The 20,901-nt window shown below is 46.0% G+C and overlaps 2 protein-coding genes across 9 annotated transcripts in view; both read right to left on the reverse strand.

Annotated features, from left to right (window-relative positions):
• Positions 1-2,945: 2,945 nt before the first annotated feature.
• LOC103477509 (semaphorin-4A-like) lies at positions 2,946-16,973 on the reverse strand. 2 transcript variants are annotated; one of them, XM_081597592.1, is made up of 15 exons: positions 16,123-16,973; positions 13,474-13,634; positions 13,337-13,399; positions 12,335-12,433; positions 12,163-12,253; positions 9,207-9,326; positions 8,595-8,722; positions 8,351-8,520; positions 8,147-8,282; positions 7,259-7,442; positions 6,458-6,573; positions 6,224-6,384; positions 4,789-4,871; positions 4,473-4,708; positions 2,946-4,280 (listed from the first exon to the last, which is right to left on the reverse strand). In XM_081597592.1, exons 1-15 carry the CDS (start codon positions 16,208-16,210, stop codon positions 3,999-4,001), a joined length of 2,118 nt encoding a protein of 705 aa, XP_081453718.1. In that variant the 5' UTR covers positions 16,211-16,973; the 3' UTR covers positions 2,946-3,998. The 2 variants fall into 2 exon arrangements, with proteins under 2 accessions (XP_081453718.1, XP_008428884.2); XM_008430662.3 differs by having other exon boundaries at positions 2,946-4,708.
• Positions 16,974-17,077: 104 nt separating this feature from the next.
• adam15 (ADAM metallopeptidase domain 15) overlaps positions 17,078-20,901 on the reverse strand; it is a 30,054-nt gene continuing 26,230 nt past the window's right edge. For 2 of the 7 annotated variants that reach the window (XM_081597587.1, XM_081597585.1), the window contains 4 exons: positions 19,610-19,678; positions 18,922-18,981; positions 18,568-18,716; positions 17,078-17,634 (listed from right to left, as the gene is read on the reverse strand). In XM_081597587.1, the coding sequence (XP_081453713.1) occupies positions 17,568-17,634; positions 18,568-18,716; positions 18,922-18,981; positions 19,610-19,678 (345 nt within the window). In that variant the 3' untranslated portion in view covers positions 17,078-17,567. Of the gene's footprint in view, positions 17,635-18,567; positions 18,717-18,921; positions 19,088-19,603; positions 19,679-20,901 lie in introns of those variants that run through there. The other 5 variants (XM_081597589.1, XM_081597586.1, XR_014084008.1 and 2 more) reach the window with 4 other exon arrangements.

The following is a 20,901-nucleotide window of genomic DNA, read 5'->3' on the forward strand; positions in this document are numbered from 1 at the left end:
TGCAGTTTAGTGATTGATTTGTTTCCATAAACTCTGTTAAATAAAATCATTTCCCCTGGTTGGTGTCCAGTCACTGAGTACAACTTAAACATATTTGATAACATGTTGGTTCCGTGTGGACCGACTCTTCCTGACCGGGTCAGGACAAGAACCCACCAGAACCCGATCACTGGGCCAACGACGACACCAACAACCTTCTCCCTCGTGTTTTTGGTTCTCACTCGTTCAAATTCAAATATTTTGCATGTTTCCCTCCTTCGGTCGGGTCGACCCGGTTCTACTGGAACCAGAACATCTGCTCCAGCTGCTCTGAGTCAAACCAACCTGTTCCCCTCCTGGCCTGTGGGGGCGCTGCACCAAGAACCACTGAAGGAAACGACACACTGAGAGCAACTTCCTTCTTCACCAGATGGTAACAAGATGGAGGATTTTAGCGGTTGGAGGATTTCTCTTTAGGCTGAAGACCAGGAGCCATTTCTGCTGCTAGCGCTAGGCTAACATGTTAGCTTTGGTTGCTTTTACCCAGAATGCCCTGCGCTGTAGTCCACTTCCTGCTTTTGGATGTGACGTGTTGACCTTACCAGCCACTGAGACTCGGACTCCAGCCTGGTTTGTAAAACGTCCAGCAGAATCATCCGCTTCCATCCTGAATCTAAAGGTTCCCCTGTCCTCCATCCTGATGTCTCTGATCTGCAGAGTGCAGTTTGCCGCCATGTTGCCCAGGTAATGAAACCGAGATGATTCTTACACCAGAGAACTCTGACGATCCTCAGAGGAACCTCTCTGCCTCCATGAGAGAAAGATTTCAGAGGAGTGAAGCAACAGGGCAGGATGACGGTCGATCCGAACCGGTACCGGATCGTTTGGGCCGCGGCTCCTGGAGAAACAGAGAGTTTAAAACGGTTGTCTTAGTGAAAACTGATGAAACCATCTTGTTTTCTGACCAGATCTAAAGGAATAAACTGAGAAACAAACATCTAAACTGTTTTAACTTCTGATCAAAACGATCAATTTCTGCAGAAAAGTTTTGATTTTAACATTTAGTTTTAGTTCATCCTGCATCAGTAAAGAGATCAGAGAGAAAAACTTTGCTGTTATTCAAACTACAGAAATTAAATTTAATTTCCTGCTTCCAGGTTTTTTTCTTCCTGATTAAGATCAAAGTTCTCACCTGCCAGCAGGAACCTTTTCACCTCCAGGAACCTTTTCACCTCCAGGAACCTTTTCACCTCCAGGAACCTTTTCGCCTCCAGGAACCTTTTCACCTCCAGGAACCATCCTGAGCTTTTACTCTCAATGCTGATCGTTCTGCCAGAAAACTGATCAGCGATGACGTAACTTCCTGTTCACAGACTTCCTGCTTTATTTTAGTTTCCTTGCTGCTTCTCTCTGCACCTTAAACTAAACCAGCCTCAGATCAGATGATCTAAATAATCTGAGATTTGACCTGTTGACTCCAGCAGAGTGTTGAGAGTTGAACTCGAGTCATAAAGCGAAACAACAAACGGCGTCTTGAGGCTCTTCACCAAAACATCACCTCAGTTCATTCATTGATCCTGAAACCAAACAAAAGCATCAAGATAAAAGTTTCTGAGGAAGAAGAAGATGATGAAGAAGAAGATTCTCCTCCATTAGTGATGAAAACACCATCAGCCTTTGGACTCCAGATACAAAGAACTCATTTTCTCTCCGGTTCGTGGAACTCAGTTAAAATAAGATAAATAAAATGAAGTTATTAGAAATGGTCAGACAGCAGCTATTTGTTTCAGCCTCGTCACAGCAGGAGGTCTGGAGTCACATTTAGACCAGCAGCCAACGAACGTATCGGTGTTGATCTGTGAACGGATCGAATCTGATCCGAACGGATCGAATCTGATCCGAACGGATCGAATCTGATCCAAACAGATCGAATCTGATCCAAATGGATGGAATCTGATCCAAATGGATCGAATCTGATCCAAACAGATCGAATCTGATCCAAATGGATGGAATCTGATCCAAATGGATCGAATCTGATCCAAATGGATGGAATCTGATCCGAACGGATCGAATCGGATCCAAACAGATCGAATCTGATCCGAACGGATCGAATCGGATCCAAACAGATCAAATCTGATCCGAACGGATCGAATCGGATCCAAACGGATGGAATCTGATCCAAACAGATCGAATCGGATCAAATCTGATCCAAACGGATGGAATCTGATCCAAACAGATCGAATCGGATCAAATCTGATCCAAACAGATCAAATCTGATCCAAACAGATCGAATCTGATCCAAATGGATGGAATCTGATCCAAATGGATCGAATCTGATCCAAATGGATGGAATCTGATCCGAACGGATCGAATCGGATCCAAACAGATCGAATCTGATCCGAACGGATCGAATCGGATCCAAACAGATCAAATCTGATCCGAACGGATCGAATCGGATCCAAACGGATGGAATCTGATCCAAACAGATCGAATCGGATCAAATCTGATCCAAACGGATCGAATCTGATCCAAATGGATGGAATCTGATCCGAACGGATCGAATCGGATCCAAACAGATCGAATCTGATCCGAACGGATCGAATCGGATCCAAACAGATCAAATCTGATCCGAACGGATCGAATCTGATCCAAACGGATCGAATCTGATCCAAACAGATCAAATCTGATCCGAATGGATCGAATCTGATCCAAACAGATCAAATCTGATCCGAATGGATCGAATCTGACCTGAACCTTCAGAGGATGAGCTGCAGGACGAACCAAACTAAAGCGTTTAGTTCAACTAGGATGAGAAAAACTAAGTTTCTGTCAGACAGAACCGATCCATCAGATTTTCGCTGATCAAATGTTTATATTTATCTTTTATTTTTATCAGTTGGTCTTTAATCCAAACAGATCAGTGATCCGTCTGAGGACGTCGAGTTTATTATCAATGGAAACAACAATCAGAAAAATGGGCTTTTATTAATCTGTCAGATTAGCAGTAATGGATGAATTTACAAACGTGCCACCAGGGGGCGACAGAGTCAAACAGAATAAAAACACAAAGGAGCAGAAAACCAGCTGATCATGTGACCAACACTGGAATATTTACAGTCATAAATTACATCAGAGTCTGAAATAACAGGAAAAAATAAATAATTCATGACAAATCGTCCCTGAGAAAACCTGGCAGGTCTGAGGAAAAACATAAAATCTGAATGTTCACAACTTAAAATATGAAAAGAAACTTTACACTTTATAGCAACGACCAGAACAAGATGAAACATTACAAACTGCTGCTGTGCATCAGAGTCGTTCTCATGCAGAACATCAGGAATAGAAAGAAAATATTATTTTAGGAAACATGGAGAAATAAAACGATAAAAACTTTGTTTTTACTTTTTTCCTGCTTTAGAAACTGAAAATAAAATCCAGCTTCATGTGTCAGGTTCTGATTGAACAGATGCTCAGTTGGTGGGCTTAGCCCCGCCTCCGAGGCGCAGCTCCTCCCCCACTCAGCTCCTCCCCCTCTCAGCTCCTTCAGACTAGCCAGCAGCAACCAGCAACCAGCTGCTGAGCTCATTCCAGGAGCTGCTGCTCAGAGCAGCACTGGTAAAAACACTAAAGGGTTAATAGAGGAGCCATGTTGGGACGACTTCCTGGAGGCGGAGCTTCTTAAAGAGACAGAGGCCCAATTTGAAGGAGTTAAATCAGAAAGTCTCATTTTAAGTCACCCTTGATATTTCGGTAGGTAACAGTTTTATAACAGTTTGTGCTGTGAAATGCTGCTACATGTCTGGACCTTTAAACTCAAACAATCTGAACGCTGTAGGACTTGTGGTTCTGGACTTCACACCGAGTCATTGGGAACAGAATCTACTGGACCTAAAGGTGAATGAAAACGGGTCAGAACTGCTGGGATCAAAAGTTTCAGCCTGAACGAAGCCGACGCTGCAACGGCCCAGACCCGACGCTGGACTCCATGATGGTTCGGTCCAGACCCGTCCAGGCCTCCGTCACGGGATGATGGTCTGGTCCAGACCCGAGCGGCTGAGTGAGTGGATCTCCAAGGACGTGTTTGTTCTGGTTCCGTCGTCTGCGGACGGCAGCCGGTCGGACCCGGCGGCGCCACGCCGCCGCCTCCAGACGCGGACGGCGCCGAGCGCCAGGATCAGGACGCAGGCGGCCAGCAGCAGGGACACCACCACCAGCTCGCTGTGGTAGCTCCTCTGGGTCGGTGCCTCCTCAGCCGGGTTCTTCATGGACCGGCCGTCCTTCTTGGAGGTCGGGACCATTTCCTGCACGGAGAACGCATCACCTTTAGCCTGAGTCACGCGCTCCTCTGGGTCGGAACCGGTGGTGATGAAGGTTTCATTCTGTGTTGGGTCTGAAGCTGGGATCACAGCCGGCTCCTCGGTCCCAACAGACCTCTCCTCCGGGCCCGGGGTCGCCGGATCCTGGTTGACCTTTGACAGATGCCGAGGACTGACCTCTGGCCGGACGTCGTAGCTCTCCACCACCTCACTGACGTTGCCTTCCTTCGCCTGGCACTGGTATCTCCCGAAGGTCGCGGCGGAGGCCAGGAAGTGGAGGCTGCCGTCCGCCGCCTGGATGAAGGTCTGGTTCGATAGACCCGCGCCGTCGGCGGAGCTCCAGTTCAGCGCGGCGAGGTTAGACGGCTTCACACACGGAAGCGTCACAACTTTGCCCAGCGAGACCAAAACGTCTGCAGGAAAGAAGGACGGAAGCCGGTGAAGGTTTCCCTCACAGCTGATTGTTTGGTAGTGTGGATGTGAGGGAAGCTACCTCGGTGCTGCGGGATCAGCCCTGGACACTCGCTCCAGAGCTGATCTGCTCCGGCCTTCATGTTGGCATCCAGGTCTTGAACTCTAAGAAAACAAACATGTTTTACTGCCTCCTGCAGCAGCTTTCATTCTTTACGTCGTGGTTCTGGTCGACTGCTTCCAGCTTAGGGAGTTTGTTAAATAAAGTATTTAAGGATTAATTATTTTTGTTAGCTGCAGCTATAGCTTTTATAAAAACATTTGTATAAAAAATATTTTTAAAATGATTTTAGATGTAAAAACAATACAGCAAAAATACTGCAAGGCTGTTTAGCTTATGCAAATTAAATATTGTCACACAGATGTTGCCATTTTGTTTACGCCGCAATGCATCCTGGGTGAATGAAATACGCTAGGTGCTAATATAACGTTCAGTTGCTTCAATCTGCAGCGGAGAGGATTCAAAGAGAAGATGACAAGAGGAAAGAGGTGAAAGGTTTGTGCTGCTGCTGCCAACCTGAAAGGAGAGTTAGCTGCTCAGAGCGTCGGTTGCTAACTGGTTACGGTTAGCATCAGCGTCAAAACATTTCTCCAGTATGTTAAAATGACTTCCAAGCATTTTTCTTTGGGTTAGCTGCTAGCTAGCTGCTACTAGCAGCGCTAGCTGCTGCTAAGAGCGCTAGCTGCTGCTAAGAGCGCTAGCTGCTGCTAAGAGCGCTAGCTGCTGCTAAGAGCGCTAGCTGCTACTAGCAGCGCTAGCTGCTGCTAAGAGCGCTAGCTGCTACTAGCAGCGCTAGCTGCTGCTAAGAGCGCTAGCTGCTGCTAAGAGCGCTAGCTGCTGCTAAGAGCGCTAGCTGCTACTAGCAGCGCTAGCTGCTGCTAGCAGCGTACACAGTGGATCACCAGCCGATCTCTTCAGCTGGTCCAGCAGGTATCGTGACCTTAGCAGCTCATGAAAAGCTTCGTCTCAGTCCAGGCGTTTTGCCTGGTTGTCGGCCCAGCATGCATTGCTCAGGTGAAAAAGTAGCGACCTCTGTAGGTGAAAAATATAATCAAGATGTCGTCACCTTTCTAAAATATTGGCCGTTTTGTGACAAAAATAACTTTTTGGCCTAAAACATCTTTTGGAAAGAAAGAGGTAATTTATTTATTTTTTGGCCGTTATTTTAAAAAGGTGACAATGTAAAATATTTAAGTAAATATGAATCAGCTTTAGGTTAAAAATGACTTCATATTCCTTTTATAAACTTGGATGTTGGAGAAAAGTTCTGCATGTTTTTGATGGACACCAGTTCTTATTCCTTCATTTATTACTATTTTATTAACTTATCAGGTGTTTACAGTAACAAACATTCGGCTGTTTTCCCGACTCGGCCATTTAGGTTGATCTTAATCCAGCAGCAGACGACCAGTTTATTGATCATTTCTGATGTTCTGGGTGATTAAGATCCACTCACATGTCGTCGGCGCCGTCCAGACCCGTGCAGGTTCTGCGGGTCAGGCTCCAGCCACACAGAGGATCCCTGGCCAGGACGCACTGCCTGCAGCTCCGGTAGGTCAGACACCGGGCCACCGGTACCGCCGTCACCCCCTCAGACGTTCCCACATACACGAGTCCCTTCAGAACCAGAACCACACAGTGAACCAGCAGAACCACGCAGGACCTGCAGGCGTGGTGGTGTGAGGTGCACCTTGGGGGAAGACAGGATCATGCTCTTGACCTGCTGAGGTTTCCTGAACACTTGGATCTCCTCAATGACTCGAAGGCCCTGATCCGAAGGAACCGCCTTGTGGAGGAACCCGGACTCTGGATGGCGAAGAAATGATTCTGATCAGGGTTCAGTTCAGAAACATCTGATGGCACCGCTAACCGAACTAACCCTGCGCACTAAACAGTTTTTGCTCTGATGATATTAAAGCGCTACACCAATGTAGCTAACGCTAAAACGCTACAGCAATGCATTCTGGGTACAGAAAAACCATCAGCTCCTGCTGCGCCACGCAGGTGGAAAACAGCAATAAAAACATTTCAAATATGTAAATTATTGCATGTATTTGTCTAATTGACATCTCTGGTTGTTCATGCAAGGGCTGCATTCTCCTGTACAACTCGTTCATTCAGTCATTCGTTCATTCAGTCATTCGTTCATTCAGTCATTCGTTTGTTTTGTACTTCCCACTTGCTCAGTAAAGTTTCTAAAGAAACATGAGAGGAAACAGAGAGAGACTTCAAAATAAGAGCATGAATACAAACGTCTAACTGCAACCGAAACTTCAACACAAACGTTGAAACTTTATTTTAGTGAAAGTTTACAAAGACAACTCTGGAAAATGTAGCTTAGGGGAAGCTAAGTGTGCTAACCAATTTCAAAGCTAGCAAAAAACACTGAAGTGCTAAAGAAAAGAAGATTAGCCCAGCTGTCGGCAGATTAGCGGAAATGTGTCCGCTAATCTGCATCTTTTAGAAACTTAATCCGAGTTCAGCGTCTCACCGGTGAGGAGAAACAGGACGTCGTGCTGTCGGCTGTCGGCCGCCGTTGCCTTCATTACGACCACACGGCTGTATTTCTGCTCAGGAGAAACAAGAACCGGCCCAACTGGTTCCACGTTGCTGCTGGTCAGAAAGTTCATCCTGACCTCTGAAAGCTCAGAGTCGGAGGAGTTTGAGAGGCCGCACTGTCGGGAGAACGACAAGGATCGATATTATGGCTGTGTCAAAAAAAAAAAAAGGGTTAATAAGAATCCCAGTTTTCAGTTCCTGCGATTCAGAATCCATTTAAACAGCGCGGGCGCTTTAACGTCACCATGGAGACACGTCACCATGGCGTCACCATGGAGACACGGTACTGGAACGTAGCAAAGCGCCAAAACGAAGAAGAAACTACAGAAATGAACGATAGTTACTTCATTTAAGGCAAACATTTGGACTCGGTTCGTTTCTTCCCCAAATTCCCCGGAAGATCAACGAGCTTCACCGTGAGAAAGATTCACAAAATGAAGGTCAAGGACGGCAGGAAGACCGTTAAAGTGCGCCGCTCCTTCCGGTCCAGAGCTCCGGGAGGCGGGGCGGGATTGGTCCGAAGTTTGTCCTGTTTCACCCGGAAATGTCGACATTTCCTGCTAAAGACTGAGGGTCTGAGAGGCGGCGCTCTTTGTGAAAAACACACGTTAATGTCTCCATTTGTCATTCAGGCTCTAGTCGATCAGAATCATTTCCACACCTAAAGACTGAAGCAGAATCATTAACACCATTTTACGCAGCTCTGCGTTAGTTTATGGTTTTATCGACCTACAGATTGAACTAAAGGCCCAGATTTACTTCATCTGCTGAACAGATGCCATGCCAGGTGTGGTACCTTGGTACGTCTGGATGTTCTCACCTGTCCCAGGTATTTTCGTCCCGCTGTGCGTTGCAGTTTGTACGTTTCCTTCTCCAGGGTCTTAAAGGGTCCAGCAAACACGTTTCGGATGTCCTTCAGCTTATAGGTGCAAACCGCAGACTCAGGCCGCAGGGACCTGAAACGAGGTTCTCATGTTATCCGGGTCAGTAAAGCACCGCCGTCAGGAATTAGACGGAGCCTCACCACTGGGAGGTGAAGACGCCATAAAACAGTGTTTCTGAGGCGTCGGCGCCCTCTGGTGGCTGTAGGGCGAACATGTCCTCCAGGATGTTGAAGGGAGGCTGGCAGAGCAGGGCAGACTTGGCAAAGGATGTCCACTTCTTCTGCAAAATCCTCTCTCCTCCAACGTCGTCCTGTGAAAGCGGCAGAGCGTCATCATCTCCGATCCGCCATCGGGTCACACATCGCTGCTCTGCGTCTCCAGAACCTTGCAGACTTGAGCCACTCTGGGAATCTGAGACTTGTCGATGAGGCCGAACTCCTCCTCGATTTCAGAAAAGAAGAAGTAGAGTTTCTGTCCTGCCGGGTCCAACGACACGCTCACAAATCTTGGCTCTGAAAATGCAGAAAGTGTTGACTGAAGATGAAACTCAGGTGGTATGAATGCAGGGAAAAGAGATCTGGGAGCAGATGGACTGATCTTCAAACAGATGTGAAACTTTAGCAAAGTTAAAGGGTTTTCTCAAGTCTCTCCTGTTGGCCAATCTCTAAACGAGGACAGGATGTTTCAAAATGAGAGCAACGTTGACACAAAGGGGAACTGAATCACTCAGGGTGAAATGAGGAACTGTGATCTCGCATTAAACCCACTTCTGTGTGGTCATGTGGCACAGATTTCTAAATGATTAAAGATTACAGTTTCTAATGTTACCACTAAAGGACAATAATTTCTAAGATGATTGAGTGAAATCGGCTAAAAGGGGCCCGAGAGGACAGATTTCTGAATCAGTCCGACTCTTTCTGTGAGCTTATTTCTGTCAGGATTCAGGACAGTAACAGAGTCCTCTACAGGTACACTTCAGAGATTGTATCCACTCACCCTGCAGTAAACTGATGTAGTCTAGGCTGATGTCTGGGCGGCCATCTTTGCTGAGGAATCGAGAAATTTGTGGTGTTTTCCCCAGGAAGTCAGTGGTTGTGGCAGCAAAGAGCTCCTGGTCTGCATGACAAGAGAAACACTGATCAGTAACACATGGTCTGCTCAGTTCAAACTGGAGGCAGGGTTTGGTTAATGAGGAGACATGGAGCAGAGATGCACCGTTTGCAGGGTCGATGAATTGGTTGGGGGCAGTTTCCCCAACCAATGCAGGGTCTGTGTGGGCACCTGTAGGAAGGGCCCTATGGGTACGGACTCCGGATAGAGGCTATCCGTCCTCTGTACTGTGAGCTTGGTTCGCATCGCCGACACTAACACGGTTCCAGGTGCTTCGGCAGGACCGCCCTTTTGTCACCAGTCCTTTTCGTAACTTACAGATAGGATTTCTAGGCACCGCCAAGAGCTGGAGGGTCCCGCCGGGGGATCAGTGGATTTCATCTCTTGCTTTTTGCAGAAGCCATGCGTCCTTTGGCTTCCTCTGACCAAGATCTACAGCGTGCGCTGTGCCAGTGAACTGTGAGGTGGCTGAGAGACAGATCAGCTCCACAAAGTCAGAGACGATGGTTCTTCACCGGAAAGGCTGAAATGTCTTCTCCAGCTTGGAGGGAAGTTCCTCCTTCAAGTGGAGGAGTTCAAGTACCGTATTTTCAGAACTATAAGGCGCATCTAAAAGCCTAAAAGCCTTAAATTTTCTCAAAAATAGGGTCAGGGTAACTCTGACACAGAGACGTAACGTGTACAGTTTGTACGCTGGCAGCGATAAACCAATCAGAGACTTGTTGTCAGAGTTCTGCAGCATACGCCTCCGGTAAAAACCAGACAGGTTTTTCCACCATCACTGTCCCTGATCATCACTGCCGCCCATCTCACTGCTACCGTGGAAAAGGAAGTGAAGCAAACTAATGTTTGCCGTCATTCCGGGAGGATTAACAGAAGAACTCCAACCGCTGGACATCGGTGTAAACAGGCCGTTCAAAAAGAAGCGGCGAGGGAGCGACGGACGACAGACACGTTTACTGAGACGGGGAGGCGGCGCCGGGCGAGTTACCACCAGGTGTGGATGGACTGGATGCCTGGGCTGATGGATCTGCCTTCACTGTCCGAGCTTCGCTAAAGCCGCATCATTGCTGAACTTTTAACCTTTTTGTTGTTGTTGTTGACTGTATGCATGCGTCTTATAATCCGGTGCGCCTTATAGTCCGGAAAATACGGTATTTGGGATCTTGTTCACAAATTTCCCAGTCATAAAATTTGGGTCATGATTTAAAACAATGAAATCCTGGATACAAGTAGCCAAATTAAGTTTCCTCTTCAGCCTGGGCTCTTTAGAGAAAGGGTGAGGAGGTCAGTCATTCTGGAGCAGAGCTGCTGCTCCTTCACATCGAGAGGAGTCAGCTGAGGTGACTGGCATCTTTTCTGGATGCCTGGTGAGGGAGATGTTTCAGGCACTTCCCTCCAGGAGGAAACCGAGGTGATGAGCCAGGACACACTGGGAGGACAATACGTCTCTGCTGGCGTAGGAACGCCTTGGGCTTCTTCCTGAGGAGCCGGAGGAGGTGGCTGGGAAAGGAGACGGCTGCCACAGAGACCCGGTCCTGGATAAGCAGAGGATGATGATTATGAGTTTAATCAGTCTTGCGTAGCAGCAGCTGAAAGTTATCAAGCTCATCAAGAGCTTGAAGAAGAGCAGTTCAGCTCCCAACAAGATGCTTCAAGAGGGTCCAGCTGTGTGAAGCTGACACCCCACCCACGTCAAAAAATCCAGCAAATAGTCTGAATGGTTAGTGCTCCGTTTGTGCAGGTTTGTGCCGTTAAAATTTTCGTTTGTGCAGTTTTGGTTTCTGAGATATTAAAAGTTATAATTTTGGCCGATGACGTCACCGTCACCCTATCATGTTCCAAATCAAACCTAAGTGTGGGCTACTTCTTGTAATTCTTCAGATTCTCAGCTGTTGTACAATGTGTACATTTTGTTTTGAACTTCACTAAAGACTTAGAACAAGAAAAAATGTCTCATTTCAAGAAATGTTTTAAGATAGCAATGTTTTTTCACTTCTCTCCACAATAATTGAATCCTGCTAATAAAGGACATGCAGCCTGACCCTGACGTAATGTGTATAACCTGTTCAACTGCTTTGGTTTCGGAGGGTCTGAAGAATTATATTCACATTGTTGATGTACTGTCTGCTGATTATGCAGCAAACGTGTAAAAAAATTACATGAGCCTATAAAGGCCAATTTGCTAGTTGCTTGAGCAAAGATTTTGCCGAGTAAAACGGAAATGTGTCATTATTTCAAAGTTCATCCAAGTAATGTACTTAATATTTAGTAAATATATTTTCAATGCAACTACAGTGTGGGTGGAGCCAATCCCAGTTGTGTGAGAACTATGTCAAAGTTCGCCAAACATGTGGAGCTTTTCAAAATACTTGAAGCCCATACACATTTAATGCAAGAAATTGGATGAAATGAAAGTCGTTGCATTGAAAATATATTTACTAAATTATAACTTTTAATATCTCAAAGACAAAAGCTGCACAAACGGAGCTCTAACCATTCAGACTATTTGCTGGATTTTTTGACGTGGGTGGGGTGTCAACTTCACGCAGCTCCAGAACCGTCTGCTCCTGAGGAGGACGGTGCCACCGCGCTTGTTCAGGCAGCAGGTGGTTCTCTGGGATCAGGCAGACTGTAGGGGTGGACATGGTGAGGCCAGAGTCTCCAGGAGTCCAACAGACGAGTGTCTTGGTCCAGTCCATGTGTGGCGAAGCTTCTTCCTGATTCTTAAGTTTTTATAGACTTCAAATAGAAACTGCACTCAACATGTTGTGCTGCTAATATCCATAAACGTATCTGTAACCTGCCCTGTCTGTAGATCTAATGTAGAACCCAAACTAACCAATGATGACTGCAGCGCTCCGTTCAGAAGGGCTGAACGGACAGCGCCCTCTAGCTTGGTCCTGCTGGACCAGCAGCAGATTCTCCGTGTCCTGCAGGAGACAAACAGAAGCTGTGACTGGAGTCACTAAGCTGTTTCCATCCCTGCCCTTCAAAAGAGGATGAAGACTCACGATGAAGGCTTGCTGAGGGTTGTAGGCGTTGCTGCCGCAGACGTACAGGTGGCTGGAGTTCACTCGCTGAACAACACGGACAAAGTTTTGACAGTCGACCTGCAGGCAGAAAGGAAACAACCCAGATGAACTTGGAGCAGATGTTACATTGAACAACTGCAGGAAAGAGTTTGGCTCTCAGATGGTTTCCTACTGCGCAGAGATGAAGCAAAACTCCGTTTCCTAAATGGTTTAATCGATGAAGATGTGAGGGTGAGGTCACCGGATGGCTGTTCCGGCTCGTCTGTTTGGTTTTCATGGTGAGCAACTGAAAATTCACAGCGACTTTCTGAAGCTCTGAGGCTGGAGGTAATCAAGTGTTGAAGGTTTTCATTTTGGGGCAAGAGAGGAGATCAAGCCATTTGAAACAGTCAAATGGGCCCCGGATCTCCTCCTGTAGGTTCTGAATCATCTTTGGTTGAGTGAAGTGCTAAACCAGTGGTTGGCGTGTTTTTCAACCACAGACCTTCGGTTCAGGAAACTCTGAGTTTCTCGCACAGAGAAAGTTCCAACAGTCATGTGACCTTCGCTTTATAAAGAGATGTACAATTTCTGCCTGTGAAAAATACCTTAAAACTACTTGTACACTGAACTCTTTGGAGTTCCACAGGGTTGTCTGTTTGGCCCATTTCTCATCTACTATGCAGACGATGCTCAGCTGCAGATCTGATCAGTTAATCGTGGTTTAGTAAAACTCAGAGCTCTTCCTTTAACTCTCAAATAAAACCCGTATCTATGACCTTTCCACCCCTCAGTCCTGCCCACATTCTGGAGAACCGACCCAACCGACCAGCTCCTCTGATCCATTCTTGCATTTCTCTGTTTTTGATGTTGCAGTTAAAACATCGTATGATGGAAATATTAGAAAAGATCGTTTCAGGGTTCGAAACGCAGCAGCGGTAAGCGTTTTCTCTTCCTCAGGCCGGGTTCTGGGAGGAATCGGACTCATCGGACCCCCATTACCTCCGGGTCCTGCTGTTTCTTCACGCAGTCTCTTCTGTCGGTCTCTGACGGACTCCATGTCACCTGAACACAACAAACACCTGAATGTCAAAGCAGGAAGAGTCAGACGCCTTCACCTGGATGATCTGGGAGCTCACCTTCTTCAGCAGACTGATGACATCACTCCGGCTGACGTTCAATACGAGGATGGCATTTCTAGCTCCAACGTAAAGGGTGGAGCTGTCGTTGCTAAGCAACAGTGTGGTGGTGCTGCTGACGTCTGTGAGGCTGAAGTGAACCAAAGGTCTTTCTGGTGAGTCTGAGAAGAAACAACACGACCGGTTGGTCTGATGAGCCAACGGTTCTTCAGAACCAGCAGTCGGCGCCGCTAATGAAAAAGCTAGCTGCGCTAATCCTAAAGCGCTAAGCAAACATTCGGTGCGCTAGCACGCTACACCACCATGGTGTTTAGGGTAAGCTAATCCTGCAGCACCAAGTTCAACCATATTGATAGCCACCATGTCAATGACACAACATGCACTACCATGTAGCATAGCGCCCTCTACAGGTTCGAATGTGTCATTACACTTGTAGGTTTTGTGCTTCAGGAAGTGATTCTTCGGTTCAGTTTTACTAACATCAGGAGGTTTTAAACTGTTTGCTGCGTGCATTGCAGCAGCAATGCATTCTGGGTACAGAATAAACGTTATTTGCTGCACCGCTTCACAGGTGGAGGACGTGAGGAGTTTCTGTTTTCAGATTTATACAAAATGACTTTAACAATAAGGCTGTTTTATACATAAAGAACTTTTTTAAATGCATAAAGAAAGATCGACCGGAAACCAGATCAACTCTGTCTCATCAGACGTCTGCTCAGTTTGTCTCAGGGTTTTAGTGGAAACCTTTAGTGAGCGTCGTGACAAAATGAGGTCAAAGTGTTTGGCTGATCTGAAAACCCACAGGAACCGTCGCTGATCTCAGGTCTGCCTCCGTCCGTTTCCACTGAGGTCTGAGTCAGATTAAATTAAAGGTGATCTAAAAACAGGCCAGGTGAAGAAACGTTGGTTCCTCTGTCAGCTGACCAGTTCAGCGGCAGCTTCCCGTTTCGGGGGTTCTGCTCAGACAGGATGTGGTTCACAGCTGCAGAGACGCGCCGCTTTGTCTGAGCGCCTTTAAATAATCTGCAGAGCGAATTTTATCTCACAGGAAACAAAACGCCTCTGAGCGACACAATGCCATGATTAAAATCAGCAAAACACAAATATCGATAAAGGTCTGAAGGTGGTGGAGGAGCCGTGACCCGTCTCTGGCCTGGAGGCATCGCAGGATCCGGTAGGAAAGTTCTGGACCCGTTTGAAACCTCAAATCCTTAAAAACATAAAGTGCCACCACTACACCTCCCTGAGGAACACCAGGTCAGAGTGTCGCCTCAGCCATCAGTAACGTTACACCATAAACAATTAATCTGCTTGATCGGTTAACATAAATTCATGTGGTTTCAGTTTGTGGAATTATATTGATAAGCATTTAATCTAATAATCAATAATTTCCTTTCATGATGTAACAGGTCTGCAAAGCCTGCATGTTTTTGTTCTCCAGTATTTTTATAAGCTGCTTGTCTGACCAACTTATTGAACTATTTTTAAGTGAGTGAATACATAACCACAGAAACTTTGATTACAGAAATGTGTTTTTCTGCTGCATGTAGTTTTTAGGCCTCAGTAGCTGCCAGGTTTCATTTCCAGCCGTCTGAACCCGTTTGGTTCTGAAACTGCAGAGCATCAGGAATCAGGAGCTCGTTCTAATAATCGGCTTTTAAACACATCTAACCGGCTGTGTTTTGGTTGCCGTGGCGACGCGGATGCTTTCGCGTGCAGATCGGAGCTCAGTTTGAAAAAAATCACATTCAGGTTATACGAAGGCAGACATGCTGAGCGCGGCGGCCATGTTGACGACTCGGTTCTGGTTTGATTTCAAACCGGTTCCAGTATCGGACCCTGGAAGCGTTTCCAGGCGTCGCTCTGCTCCGTCTGGTGGAATCAAAGCCCACATCCCAGATCAGATTCCTCATTTGAAGCGTGAAAACAAACCGACGGCGACGCGGTTCTGGTTCTCTGCACTTCCTGTCTCACCAGCGCCGGTTCTGGTTCTGCTGGATGTTTTCCTCTCAGTGGAGAGGAAGTGATTCCTGTCCACTGTCGCCACATGCTTGGTCAGGAAACCAGAACCGCTGCTGACTGGATGGTTCTGGACTGAATAACCTGCTGATTCAATAAACTTAAATTGATTAGAAATCTGACTAATGGGTTGTGCTGCGGTGGCGCAGCGGTTCAGCACAACCCACATATGGAGGCCTTCGTCCTCGACGCAGCTGTCGCAGGTTTGATTCCCGGCCTGGCGACCTTTGCTGCATGACTTCCCCCGTCTCTCGTTACCCACCTTCCTGTAAATTAACTATCAAATAAAAGCTGCTAGAAAATCTGACGTAAAACTCAGATGACACTAAAATCACGAGGCTGAAAAGTTTGTTTTGCTCCAGCATCATGAACGCCTTCGCTCCTCTGGGAGATGATGAAACCGGGCGCAGCAGCTGCATTATTCACTCTGGACCCAACAAACTTCTGGCACTTTTCTGATCAGATGTTCTCTGACCCAAACGGCGGAACCACAGCAGCAGAATCAGAATCGGCTCTGAGGCAGGAAAACGTCAGAGAGGAAGATGAACGCTGACATTTCTTCATCCTCTCGTCTGAAAGCTGCAACCTGCCGATCAGAGCCGATCAATAATCATTCAGCTGACGACTTACTGAGCAGGAAGGAGATCCGAGGAGGAGGAGGAAGAGCGCGCGCGGAGCCCAGCAGGCTGAGGAAGAGGAGGGCGAGCGAAGAGGCCATGCTGCACAGCGCCGGAGCCTCTGGGTCGGGTCTGGAGCGCAGAGCAGCAGCACTCAGAGTGACGATCAGAGCAACCGCAGCTTCCTCTCCTCAGTCTGAGGTCAGAGGCGACGAAGAGGAGGAGGAGGAGGAGGCAGCGCTGCAGGATGCGACGAAACGCAGCAGATAACGGCGATGCTTTCAGGAACTTTAAACACGCTTCTCTGAAAACCACTTAGAGAACGGAGGAGGAAGTTCTGGTCCGGATCCAAACTCCGCCTCAAATTTACACACAACTTAGAGACGAAGCAGCGGAACGGAGCCGGAGTTTCTTCTTCTGCAGAAAATCAGGAAACAATCCGAGGAACCTGAGGAGATTCAGGGAACCGCTGCAGCCGAAGGAGAAGATCTGGACTTACAGCTGAGGAGGGATGGAGGGATGATGGATGAAGGGATGAGGGATGAAGGGATGAGGAGAGAAGGAAAGGAAAACATCCAACTATCTTATTCTATCTCAGATAAATTTCCTGTTTCTCCTTCATTTGCTGCTCAGTTTAAATACTTTAAATTCCTGAAAACTGAAACAAATTTTCCTTAAATTGGTAAAATAGAACCAGATATTCCAGATGCTTTCAACACTCTATGGCACGTTTATCCCAAGATGTTCATAAAGTTAAATATGTGGAGAGTCTCCACTTTATGGAGAGTGGGCGTGTCTCCGCCCTCTGATTGGACAGAGACCAGGAAGTCCTGCAGCAGTGGACTTCCTGGTCCTGATTGGATGTAGAAACTGGTTTGGTCCAGAAGGTTCTGAAGATTTGAGCGGGTCAGAACCGTCGTCAACACGGTGGGGGGAGCAACCAACTGAAGAAGAAGAAGAAGAAACGGTGATGTTGGATATTTTATTCCTAAACGAATCGACTGCAATGATTCTTCTCACATCAGAACATTTTGTATAAAACTTGAGCTTGAAACATTTGTGAATGTTGGACTGAAAACATCTTCAGATTCGTTTTTCTCCGGGTTTAATCCAAGTTCAAGGGGAAATAAAGAATCTGATTGGTTCCTCCTCCGTCCAATCAGACACTGCGTTGATCCTCCAACTCTACCGTCTGAACTTTGACCCCAGCTTTGACTTCTGTCCAGTGTGTCCATGAGCAAGGCACAGAATCCTGTGGTGCCAGCAGGGGGCGCTACAAGGCCCCCAGCAGCAGGTTTGGGTCCTGAATGTTAGTGTGAGGCTGCTGAGCAAGGCACCGAGATGCAGTCGGTTTCCAGTTTCTGCAGGACCGGATCCGACGACAGGAAGTCATCTTCATCATCACCTTCATCATCACCTTCGGCCGCTCCGTCCAGCAGCAGCTCGGCGCCTCTGGGGTTAAAGCGGCGGCGACGACTCGAACTTTGGTGGAACCGGCGGCCGACTTGGACGAAGAGGAGGTCGTCTGCAAACAGAGTTTATCTGCTTAGCGTTAGCTTCTGCTAATTTTTGTAGTAGTTTAGCGTTAGCTTCTGCTAATTTATTTAGTAGTTTAGCGTTAGCTTCTGCTAATTTATTTAGTAGTTTAGCGTTAGCTTCTGCTAATTTATGTAGTAGTTTGGCATTAGCTTCTGCTAATTTATTTAGTAGTTTAGCGTTAGCTTCTGCTAATTTATTTAGTAGTTTGGTGTTAGCTTCTACTAATTTATTTAGTAGTTTAGCATTAGCTTCTGCTAATTTAATAGTTTGGCATTAGCTTCTGTTAATTTATTTAGTAGTTTGGCATTAGCTTCTGCTAATTTATTTGGTAGTTTGGGATTAGCTTCTGCTAATTTATTTGGTAGTTTAGCGTTAGCTTCTGTTAATTTATTTAGTAGTTTGGTGTTAGCTTCTACTAATTTATTTAGTAGTTTAGCGTTAGCTTCTGCTAATTTATTTAGTAGTTTAGCGTTAGCTTCTGCTAATTTATTTAGTAGTTTAGCGTTAGCTTCTGCTAATTTATTTGGTAGTTTGGCATTAGCTTCTGCTAATTTATTTAGTAGTTTAGCGTTAGCTTCTGCTAATTTATTTAGTAGTTTGGCGTTAGCTTCTACTAATTTATTTAGTAGTTTAGCATTAGCTTCTGCTAATTTAATAGTTTGGCATTAGCTTCTGCTAATTTATTTGGTAGTTTGGCGTTAGCTTCTGCCAATTTATTTGGTAGTTTGGCATTAGCTTCTGCTAATTTATTTGGTAGTTTAGCGTTAGCTTCTGCTAATTTATTTGGTAGTTTGGCATTAGCTTCTGTTAATTTATTTAGTAGTTTAGCGTTAGCTTCTGCTAATTTATTTAGTAGTTTGGTATTAGCTTCTGCTAATTTATTAAGCTGGATGATGATGTCCAGGTGGATTATGGGTACCTGTGAGAACCGGCTGCAGGCGCCACAGCGTCCTGCGCAGCCGGCTTGGTGCTGGCGGCGTAGCTGCTCTCTAATTGGTGGAAAGGCTGAGTGGGCGGAGCCGGTGGGCGGGGCTTCTTGGGTACGATGGGCTTTAGTGGAACAGAAACCTGAAGACAGGAAGAAGTTTGAGACCGGATCAGAAAAACGTTCGTAAAGCAGATGATTAACTGTTGATTGGTTCACTAAGTACTAGAGCTGTTGCCATGGCAACTACATCTCATTCGAATCCATCAATCAGCAGACATGAACCTCTAGTCTACCATGATCACATGTTCCAGTCCGGCCAATCAGACCAACAGCTGAGCGGCGTACCTGTGCAGGTGGGTCAGGGGGGAGGGGCTTGTTGGGCGGGGCCGGTCGGCTCGCCGGCGGCTGGACGGTTAGTGAGGAGGAAGAGGAGAAGAGTGAAGATGAAGATGGGAAGGCCGCATGCAGACAGGACCGGGTCGGTCCAGAGCGGTTACCATAGCAACAGAGACTGGTTGTTATAATAAATAATACATTTAGTCAGTTTTACTTATTGTTTGACTTTGAATAATTTTTTACTTTTTCTCTGTGTCTGCATTTTATTTCCAGCCGGGTGAAAATAAAGAAATAAAAAGTTTACGTAATGTTTTGGAAAAAAGTAAAAAATTAAAACAAAAAGTAAATTTGACTGATCTGTATATAGATCAGAAAACAGAAAATAAATCAATACTTGTGTGTTTATTCTGTATTTTTGTTTTTCTTGCTATTGAAAGACTTTAAATAAACTTTTTTTCTAAGTGCATTTTGTTTCCAGTCATGTTAAAATAAATCAAAAACAAATGAATAAATGAATTAATGCTAATATGTTTTAGAAAAATGGGAAAAAGAAAAGAGTAAATTAATTAAATGGAGAACTCTGTAAACAGATGTAAACATGTGACGTCATAATAATATTAGTAACATTAGTTTGAAAGCGTCCAGCAGCCTGGATGTAAAGCAACGGGTCAGATGGGTAGACCGCAGGTGAGCGTACCTGGTTGCCGGGGGCGACAGGGTCGGGGGGCAGAGGCTTGGTGGGGGCAGCTGGTCTCGCTTTAACCAGCTGAAGCAGCAGAAATGAAAGCAAGAAGAAGAGCAGGTCAAAGGTCAGGAGGAGGAAGGTAACGGAGCAGTTGCCCTCTCACAGACACAGAGTTTATTTCTAGATCCATTCAGTGAAAATCTATTTAAAGGTTCTGGATTCTGCAAAGTTCCTGAACTGATTGAGTCCTGAGCATCGACTGCATCAGAGAGCTGAGCCGCAGACACAAACTGATTCAGTAAACTGATTCAGTAAAGTGATTCAGTAAAGTGACTGATTCAGTAAACTGATTCAGTAAAGTGACTGATTCAGTAAAGTGACTGATTCAGTAAAGTGATTCAGTAAAGTGATTCAGTAAAGTGATTCAGTAAACTGACTGATTCAGTAAAGTGATTCAGTAAACAAATTGCAACAGGAAACTGGACTTCTTCTCTTGATTCTTTATAAACGCTGCCGTGGTTTAACCTTTCTAACGCCGACTACAGCTCTGACTCAGGGGCCCGGTACTTTAAAGAACTTTATTGACCCATTAGTGACCATAACGACCCCATTAATGACCCCGTGGTGACCTTAGTGGTCCCATTATTGACCCTCATGACCTCAGTAGGTCTAATTGACCCATTTGTGAAATCATTGCCCCAGTGGTTCCTGTAGGGCTAACGTCTGTTAGCCTTCCATGCTAACCCCATTAGCAGCACCGACGTCCCATCAGTGACCTCACCGGCCCCATCGGTGTGATTGTTCTGACTGCAGCTAATGAACCTTTTATTTCTCGTCATGTTCAGAACGGTAGAAACTTTTTGGATGAAACACGAAGAACCAAGAGTCAAAGTTCAGTTCCTTCTGCTGCAGAAATGAACGGATTCATTCGTTAAAATCAAACTGTTTTTAACCCCTCACACATTTCTTCAAACCTTCCGATCATGAAATTAATGTTCGGACAAAAATAACCTGATTAAACACAAAAACATCCAAACCAACCAAAGTGTCTCACATCTATTCCAGTTTCTAAGCAAACAAGATGAAACGTTTGAGCCGCCAAATGTTTTATAGCAACTAATATTCTGCTTTTCTCAAGTGAAATGATAAAAACCTGTTTCAGCTGCTGAGAGTTGATATGGAAAAGTAGACATTTTCCCATAATCTCATAAACAATCCCACATGAAGACAACACAGACGTCTGGACCGAGACGACAAGCCACAGACTACAGAGCAGCAGCTGAGATGCAGCGGGAGCCACAGAC

This window comes from Poecilia reticulata, chromosome 16 (assembly GCF_904066995.2).
Source record: "Poecilia reticulata chromosome 16, P_reticulata-male-v2, whole genome shotgun sequence".
NCBI classification, from domain to species: Eukaryota; Metazoa; Chordata; class Actinopteri; order Cyprinodontiformes; family Poeciliidae; genus Poecilia; species Poecilia reticulata.